Raw genomic sequence first — 9,556 nt, 5'->3', positions numbered from 1 at the left:
GAGGGTAAGAAAATGTGAAGACAGGGATGCGAGGGCAGGCAACGCGGAAAAAAGGAACTAGACAAGGCGGCGATCTGCCAGACGGCCACTGCATCCAGTCCTACGTCCGCCGTCGCTGCGGCCCCTTGACAGCTGCCTTCTGCGAGGAAAGGGACGAGCCAGTTCGGCGCGAGCGCCACGAGTGGAACAGACGCCGAGGGTGCTTGTGGGCTGCTGCCCATCTAGCTCAGCTTCCTGCGTTCGTGACACCGCAACACAGAACAGGGAAGGGCAAAAACGACGACTCCAGTGCTCGTTCCAACGCGCGGAAACAAACATGCAATGCGCGGACGTGAGGCTCAGAGGACAGGAGTTGCGGAGACACAACGAGAGAGTCACCGGCCGCGTCCTCTGGAAGGAGGAGCCGCGTTATCCGTTCCAGGAGCTTTCAAAGGCCTCCTTTCAATACACACACATGCGTGCAGTCATGCTTGTAAAAAGTTCACATATATATAAACATGCATGTGCTCGTGGTTTCCGGTTGTTCGTTGTGGGTCTTGGCAATGTCTTCTCGCGGGGGTCCTTCCCCCGCTTCGTTTTGCTTTCGGCTCGCTTTGTTGCTGCGGCTCGCGAAACCTTCATGTCTTCTCGCGGCAGGGCGTTCGCCGCGCCGTGCCTATTCAGAGAGAAAGGGGAAGGGCGACGCCAGAGAGACACGAGGCATCGAGGAGAGATGGAAGACGACTGGCGCGGGAGAGGTGAAGAAGTAACCGTCACTTCCGGCTTTCTGGAGCGCATTCCCTCCCTCGGGGAGTCCCTTGTGTTTTGTTCAACCGAGCCCGTCGGTATTGCGTGTATCGTGGGGGTTGTGCGAGTAGACAAGAGGAGGCGTCGCGGCGTGAGACTTCCGTCAGCTGTCCTACGGTCTCTCTCTCGTGTGTGGAGTCTGCAAGCCCCCTTCTAGTTCATCTGCTAAGGGACTGTGAAGTGATACAGACTTCACTATACAACGATCCTTCCCATCCGCGCAGAAACACGCTATCAAACATAAAACAAAAAGACAACTCACATGCATGTACTTCTACCACATGCACGTATCCTGTATAGATGGGCATCCAGACAGTCCAAAGATAAAGCATTTTTTTTTGAGATGTAATCACCACCAGTTTGCCCCGATATCAAACTCGAGGCGTTTCGTGTAGGAAGCATTATACCGCGCGTTCCGCAGCCGCTGCCGTCACTCGAACAGCAATCGCTGGGCGGGTGCGCCTCCCCTCTGTATCCATCCTCAAGCATGCAGGGAGGAAATATATGTATATACGTATAGATGTAGATGGTGAGGTCCGCAGAAAGCCATGGCTTGATTTTTGGGAGGTGCTCCTGTGCAGAGAGCGCCGCGGTGCTTAGTTGTGCCTGATGGGCTGAGTCGCCTCCACACACGCGCTACCCAGATACATGCCTGCTTGCCTGTCCCTACTTCGCTCTGCTCTCACCGAACTGGCTGCGCAGTTTAGCTGTAGCTGCGTCAATTCTCTCTGCCGCAGGTCTTCAATGGCTCCTAGCGCCGACACTCTGAGAGTTCAGGCTCGTGCGTCAGTCCCTGGGCTGACGCTGCCGACTGCCTTCTGGCTCGCTGACATCACAGGACGTTCGTTGAGAAAAGTCTTTCAAATATCTTCCACGCAAGTTCCATCCAGAATCGTCTTTCACACGTGCGTACAACCACTCTGTCGTCCCATGGCACGTGCATCAACATATGCATGCGCATGTATAATATATGTACAGACGCGTTTATAATACATGTAGGTACGCGTGTATAATATATATCTATATATTTATATGTGAATTCCACGTTGGAAGAATCGAGGAATGCCGCGCGCGGAAGGCACCCGCAGCGTGCTCAATAGGCATACGGGCACCAGTCGCAGGGCACACCCCTAGGCGAAGAAAGCATTCAAAGTAAACATGCAGGCGGTGCATGCGTGCAGGCCCGCGGAACAGTACCAACTTTGCCTTTCGCAGTGAAGCGTTTGAGCTACTTCGACCGAGTAGAGGAAGCTCAGCGCGTGGGCACGCCACTCAGGAACACTATGCATATATATATATATATATATATATATATGCTTGCGCGGTGGCTTGCAAGGTATGCAAGTTGTTGCATATATATATATATATATATATATGCACACGTGTATATGTATGTATATGTATATATTGCGAATGAAGTTAGATGCCGTACTGCTCGAGAATGCCGAGGAGTTGCTCCAGCTGCGCCCTGAAAGGAAACACATAGAACCGAAGAGCGTTTGACAACACCAGAGAGCAGACATAACGTCAGTCGCTCCCGGATTCTTTCTCATGTCTACGCATCGGCTAACTGCGACCTTGTTCCCGAGGAAGGTTTGTGCGACTTCGGCGACTGGTTGGCTTCCTCGCTCACGGCCGCCTCCGCTTGCAGTTCTTGCTGCCGCTGCGCACCGCTGAAATCTCACGTCAATCGTAATCGTTTCGATTTGTTTTGCTTACGGGCTCGCGCGGATCGAGAGCGCCTCCTGCCCGCCGACAGAAGTTTTGATGGCGGCCCCGTGGCTGGTGAGCTCGACAAGCAACTGTAGGATCTTGGTGCGATCGAGGTTCCCCGCCATGGCAAAGAGCGGGTCGCTAAGCGCCTCCAAGGAGACCGCGCGACCTTCCCCTCTGCAGCACACCACGACGCAGAGAACGGGGCAACAGTGAGCGTGAGAAACCGACATCTCACTGACCACCAGGTCTCGCCACGCACCGCCACACCAGCGGGGAAAGCCGCCATTTCGCTCGAAAAACAAAGTTTAAAGCGTCTTCTGCTGTCGCGCCGCAGCGGCTCCCTCAACGGTGGGGAGCCACAAACGCCCACCACGAAGATCCAGTTCTGCCTGCAGACAAGTCTCGTCTTCTCTTCTCGCTCGCGGCCACCAAGAGGAGGAAAATAAAGACGCCTTCGCTGAGAAGCAACTCGCGCGAGTCTTCGAGATCTCACCTCCTGAGCTGTTCGAGCTGTCGCTCGGCGACACACTTGAGCAGCCGCTTGTGGTTAGTGGTGAGCGCCGCGACGACCGCGGAGAAGTTCACTCCGCTTACCCACGCGCCCTCGGCGCCGCCGTCCCGCGCCGAGACGCCCGACGCGCCGGCGCTGCTTCGGAGCCAGAGCGGCATGAAGAGACACGTCGCGCCCCAAAAGCCGAGAACTTCTTCTCTGAAACGAAAAACCGAGACAGACAACGCGCTTGTTGGAACGCACGCACACCGGAGCCTCAGCACGCCACACACGCGGCTCCACCCTCGGGCCACCCCTCGGAGACTCGCTGCGCGCCCTCTACTCCTTCTTCCCCCCTCCCCCCTCCCCTCCTGTTGATGGAAGAAACCTCTATCGCATGCACGAACTGGACATGCAAGTGCGCATGCGAAGTTGCGAGAGGCATGGAGCTCGAGCGGATGCGCGGTTGTCTGCATCGGCGACATATCTCCGTCGAGAGATGCCGCACAGCCAAGCTTTCGTCGAGGAAAGGTCTCTCTATCGACACAAATGTCCGCGCACCTATAGTCCATGTATGTATGGCACCGGTAGTGGAGGAAGTTGAGCGAGCGGAGTTCGGCGGAGTCGAAGAGGAACCCGTGCAAGTGATGATCGGCGCTGCAAATGAGGTGAATCTGAACAGAAAGAGGCAGACCACACGGACGATTTCATATCGAACCCCAGAAGCCGCGCAGAGAGAGCGACAGGGAGACGCACCACCCGGGGCTGCCGCTCGCGAAGAACCCGCTAGCCACAACGCTGCGCGCAATGCACACAGCTTCATGGCCTCGATGCCCGCGCGGTGCGAAGGATTGGGCAAGCGCGGACTGAGGAAATGCAGGGGAACAGGAATACGCGCACTTCCGTAGACTCCTCTGTTTACGAGTGTAGCAGACGGGGCTCTCGTGAGGTCACACAGTAAACTCGGCAAAAAGAACCTCCTTCTTTCTCCTCTGAGGAGATCTCAGAGCGGGTGCCTTGACAGCCAGACAAGCTTTTCTTTTTTTAATCGGGCTGTGCGAGCAGCGAAGGCACCAGATGCTTAGGCTGCGCGCGAGGCGTCGCGATCGGCAAACACAGCGCAGGCTGGGTACGTGACGCTGACGACACGTAGATCGCGCGGACCTGGTTCCGTTGTCTCCGCTCGCATGATCTCAATATCCCACACGCCATGTGATCTAGAGTGTAACGGGGCACTCCACCGAAGCTGCGATAGATGCATATATCGTGGAGAGCTCAAATCGATCAAAAATAACGGAGACACTGTAGTTCCTAGAATACTAAAGATGACTACTCCGGCTGTGAGATAAAAACAGCCACGTTCCTTATGATCGCGGTTCACCACCCCCACGGACTGCTGTGAATATTGGCGGCTACAGGCCAGTCAGACATGCGCATTCTACGGTTGTATAGGGATGGGAGAAGACGCCCAGCGCTCACGTTGGAGCAAGTCGCAAGAGCGGCGAGCGCGCGGCGAGCTTCGCCTCTGAGCGCAGGCGCATCGACGTTGTGGACGACTAGGTACAGCGGCGCATTCAAGTGCCGCGCCGCTCTCCGCACTTCCTGCGAAATCCGTAGGACAAAGTAGAAGACGCGACTACGACGTTCAGGCTCTAGAGTCAGACGTATCGATGCATCCTCCACAGTGCACATATGCAGATGTACAAGTTTATATATTTATGTGTATGTATACGTGAACATGCACTCCATAACAGAATGCATCGAAACGTGCAGTTCAATACACATACATGTAGGTTGAGACAGCTATTGAGGCACAGTCCCCCGCGTCCGACTCGGCTCTCACCTTCACCAGTTTTTCCAGGGAAGCGGCGAGAGTCGTGCCCTTTACTTGTTTCTCTGTCTCGCCTCTGTCAAGCGGAGAGGCTGGCTGGAGCAGGGGCCGAAGCGCATTCGATTTGGCACTGGCGGCGGCGGCGCGCGTCTGATGCGCTGCGGCGGCCTTCGGAGAGGCCCTAGCCAGGAAGACGAGGAGATCAGCCAAGCAGTGCTGCAGGCGCGCCTCGCGGCGGTAGCCCTCCACGACGCAGCAGACGCCGTCTCTGCAAGGCATACGAAGCAGGTCGCCGCGGCAACTCCAAGGCATGAGACGTCGACGCAGTGGACAGGCAGGCCGCATAGAGCACGCATGTTCAAGCACCCAACAATGCACATAAAATACAACTGCATACAAACAATACATATTTTATACACGTAGTCGTGGAAAGGCAGGCGGTACATGTCGCGCGCGTGAATCCACAGACGCCCCAGACGTGCGCCAACGCGCGACCTTGTGAGGAGTTGCAAAGCGCACCTGAGGGCGTGCTGCGCAAAGAGATCCAAGAGCTGCTTCTTGCTGCCGAAGCCTTCCACGAGGATCGCGTAGCCCGAAAGCAGCGCCGCCTTCCACTCCAGGCTGTGGGTCGCCAACTAAACAGATTTCAACACAGACACATCGGCGTGTGCAGATCCACACATATATATGTATATATAGACACATACATATATACATATGTGTGGCGGCTGCAGTGAAGAAGCGGCAAGTAGGTAAGAGTCTGTTCGCTGGAACGAGAGTTTCTATTTGCATCTATACACATATATATTTGTATATTTATTCACGAATGCAGAGAGAATACAATACAAGCAGGTACGATCGTCGAGAGACGAGGCGCAGCTGCGATAGTGCCCGCGAGAGTTTAAACAGCAAGTGCGGACCGCTCGAGAGGAACTGGCGGAAGGGTGATCACGGTCACTTCCACACCTCTTTGCCTGCCTCAGCCTGACGGAGACCTCCGCGCGTGTGCGGACACACGGCTTAGATCAATATGTGCTTATCTATTTTAGAACATCCACTTTTTGAAAAGTTTGTCTATCCTTCTGCATATGCCCGGATCGGACCTGGTAGTGAAGGAGATTGCTCTTTGCCTTCTGGTTGGAGTAGGGCAGCTGCGCCACGCGCTGGTGCACGCGTCGGGCTAGCAGAGGAATCGCAGCAGCTGAAACGCAGCCAAACTCCAAGGACACAAATAAAGGACGTGAAGACGCTCGCGCGTGAGGAGAAGCGAGTCGAGGAATGGAGATGGACAAAGAAAAAGGACAGAGATGCGACGGTAAAAAGGCCCGCAACGTAGCAAGAAGGCCAGGCAAACGGGTGCACCTCCAGACGACGGATGACGCAGAAGCCGCAAACAAACTAGAATAGGCGAGAAACACAGGTGAGCAGAGCGTCACCCGAGACGCAGGCGGACCCCCTAAGCAAAATGAACGAATGGAAATATTAGCCGAGGCGCAAAGGGACGAGCGAAGACCAGATAGAATGACAACATTGCAGAAGAAGAAGAAGACAGAGGGGAGAGCGACAAACGGTGCTGCGTTGGACAGGGAGAGAGGGACATCCAGGGGGCGCCACTCACAAACTTCATCTTCGCCCTCCTCCAGCATGTCGTCCTCTTCGCCTTCGCTGAAAAGTTTCCTCTCTCTTGGAGACACGGGATCGGACCTGTCGTCTTGTGCGCTCGCCCGAGGTCCGCGACCCCTCCGGCCTCCGTCGTGGGCGCCTGCTGTCTCTGCGGCCTCCGTGTTCTTCTGCCATTGCCGCCGCAGAAACCGAAGCAGAGCGCGAGGCAGCTTCTCGTCAGAGAGCTTCACGGAAGACGGGCAGGAAAGAAAATCGAAGGCCATCAGCCGCGTGCAATCCGCCGCGTGCGCCGTCGCTCGGGAACCCGCCCAGTGCGCAGACGCGCCAGCGGACGGCCTGGTTGGTAAACGAAGAGAGGCCAACACACCGTGAAGCAGAGCCACAGCCGCTGCGCGAACGCGGCGAGACGGTCCCAGGTCGACTCCCAACGTCCGGAATCAAATCGGGCGAGAGACAGAGAGACAGAGAGACAGATGGGATTCGATAGGGGGACATGGGCACGCAAATATATTGTAAAACCTGCCGAATCGCTGTGAGCGAGTCCAAACGCGAGCTCGACAGAGAAACCTCAGAAACGATAGGCCGCGGTGGCAACGCCCCACGACGGATGCAGAGAAGCCCCTGTCGCCGGTCTCTCCCACAGTGGACGTGTCTGATGTGGCGACATACGTGTCCTTCGTCGACGTGCCGTTCCTATTCAGGTCGCGCTCGAGTTTTTCGCTCTTTCGCCTGTCGTCGCCCCTCTCGTCCGTTTCTTTTTCATCGTCTTCTTCGCTGCCGCTGGACTCCTCGTCTCCAGAAAGGGCGCCGGCATCGCAGCCGCGCCGCGACGACCTGCTCGCGTTCTTCGCTGAAGCAGATCTGAGACAGCGCGCCAGCGCAGCGAGAGTCCGCCTCCGAATAATAGAGCTAAGAGCACTCCAGCCACGCCTGCACCAGTATGTAAATACATATACTAACGAACAGAGAGGCAGCGGCATGCGGCCGCCGCACGATACGCGAAAAACCGCCTTAGTAAGTTGCAAGGGAAATGGAGAAGTCCCCGGCCGCGGGCTTCCTTCTTACGCACACAGACGCATGCTTACACTGGTTGTTGCTCGGGTGCGCTACAACCTCATACAGGTACGAGCACACGAGGCCTGGATCATGCATGAATCGCCCACCTAGATAGATATAGCTATTGCTCTAGATATAGATATAGATAGATAGATATAGATGTACAGATAGATATAGATGTGTAGATATATGCTGGTGGCCATGCCAACACGGAGAGCCGATTGTGTCTGTTCCACATACGCTGCTGTATGTCTCACCTTTTTTTTCTCTTCCGCGCGCGCTCGAACATCTTCATTCTCTCCTCCTCTTCTCTGCGCTCCTGCTCCAGGAGGAAGGCCTCCTCTCGCTGTCGAACGCGTCGCCTTCTTTCGAGCAGCTTTGACGCGAACGAAAAGGAGAAGGAAAACGACGAAGACGCAGGCGAGACTCCCGCAGCAGTTCCGCCTGCTGCAGCCCCTGCGCGAGACTTTGCTGCGCCTCCCTTGCTGTGGAGCTGAGGCACAAGCAGCGAAGTGGGACCTCCGGCCGCGCCCCGCGTCGCTGGCGCCGGCGCCCAAGAGACACCCAGCCAGTGTGAGAAAGGCAAGAGAATGCTCCATACAGCGCCATTTGCGACGCCTGCAGAGCGCGACGGCGCAGCCCTGCCGCCCTGGGAAGAGGCCCCCGAAGCGAGGGGAAGGGACGATGCTCCAGTTGCCTTGCCGCCGGCTGCCTGCTGAGCCTTTGCTTCCCTCTCATCAGGCACGGCCTCTTCGGCCTTCCGCTTCCTCGGCGAAGCACTGTGCGGCGCTCCACGAGCGGAGGAGGCTGACGAGGACGTGGCGCCCGTCGAGTAGGAACGCACGGTCTGCCGCAGCAGAACGCGCTCGAAGCCGCTGAATTGGCTGCAAAGCCACTCCTCGTCGTCTTCACTCAGGCTGTCCTTATCTTCCCGCTTGCGCACCTCCTCGCGCATCTCCCCGACGCGCCTCTCCATCTCCGCCTTCACTGCCTCTTGCGCGACGACGAGCTCTCGGTCGTACGCAGCCTGCTGCTGCTCCTGCTGCCTGCGCTCAATCAGAGAGCCCCAGGCAGCCGAGGGCAGGAGGCAGGAGGCGAACGAAGCAGAAAACGAGGAAGACGCGAGAGCAGGGAACGCAGCGTGCTGAGACAGACGCCGGCCCTCCCCAGCCTTGCTCTGGCTCGGCGGCAGAGACGGGCTCGACCGCAGGGCCTGTGCGGGCTGAACGGCCGCAGCGAAGCCCCCCGCGGAGCGGCGCCCCAGAGGCGCATGCCGCGCGTCCGACGCCGGCGCCAGGCCCTCCGACGGTAGCGCCATGGCGCGGAGACTCAGCAGACGTCTCCCCGCGAAGGTGGCTGCGGCCGCAGCGGGAGGAAATCAACCACGAATACGCACGCGCACTCAGAGAATCCAGGAGATCCTGCTGCAAACGTGCGTACGCTTGAGCCGAGGGCGAACAACATAAGCGAATCCGTGCACGCGGATGTAGGTGGTCGGTCACTTCGGAGCGCGGGCTGTCTGGAGCAGAACGCCAGACAGAACGATCACTGGAGACAAATAAGAGAGTAAAACAGAAGCAGTGGAAGACTGAGGAAGTGAGATACCGTTTCTCCACGCCTGCATTTGAAGGGGTTGCGCGCGGGCGACTAGCTCAAGCCGCACACTGGCTTCGCCGAGATCCACACGAGACGACCTGTCAGCTTAGCTCAAGGGGGAGAATATGCGCGGCTTTGAAAAGTATTTGGAAAGAAAATGGAACCTGAAGCAGAGACGGGTACTTTAAAGCCTCTACGCACGTGCACATGAGTGTCTTAACGCTCACGCCATCAGACACGCACGTGTAATACAAGAGGAGCGCAGTTGAAGTCGAAGACTGGTGTGCGCCAGGAAGAGCGCAGCGAACAAAGAAAGTAGGAGGAACAGTGGGTGAAAGCACGTGAAATGCCCGTCTTCAACTGTTCTGTTCTCAGCATCCGGTCGACAGTACTGCCGGCAGTTCTCTGCTGGAACGCGTAAGGAAAAAAGACACAGCCGTTGCGTGTGTGGTGTAAGG

General features: G+C 56.9%; 1 protein-coding gene across 1 annotated transcript; it reads right to left on the bottom strand.

Annotated features, from left to right (window-relative positions):
- Positions 1-2,205: 2,205 nt before the first annotated feature.
- On the bottom strand, positions 2,206-8,820 carry BESB_006900 (origin recognition complex subunit 2 protein; the record flags this gene model as incomplete). Its single annotated transcript, XM_029359445.1, has 11 exons — positions 2,206-2,254; positions 2,506-2,676; positions 2,996-3,211; positions 3,554-3,666; positions 4,472-4,594; positions 4,836-5,091; positions 5,343-5,458; positions 5,927-6,024; positions 6,442-6,782; positions 7,131-7,307; positions 7,760-8,820. The coding sequence occupies 11 exons, from the start codon at positions 8,818-8,820 to the stop codon at positions 2,206-2,208; spliced, it is 2,721 nt and encodes a 906-aa protein (XP_029222358.1).
- Positions 8,821-9,556: the final 736 nt, after the last annotated feature.

This window comes from Besnoitia besnoiti, chromosome I (assembly GCF_002563875.1).
Source record: "Besnoitia besnoiti strain Bb-Ger1 chromosome I, whole genome shotgun sequence".
Lineage (NCBI taxonomy): Eukaryota > Apicomplexa > Conoidasida > Eucoccidiorida > Sarcocystidae > Besnoitia > Besnoitia besnoiti.
This window is presented reverse-complemented; position numbering and strand designations above follow the sequence as displayed.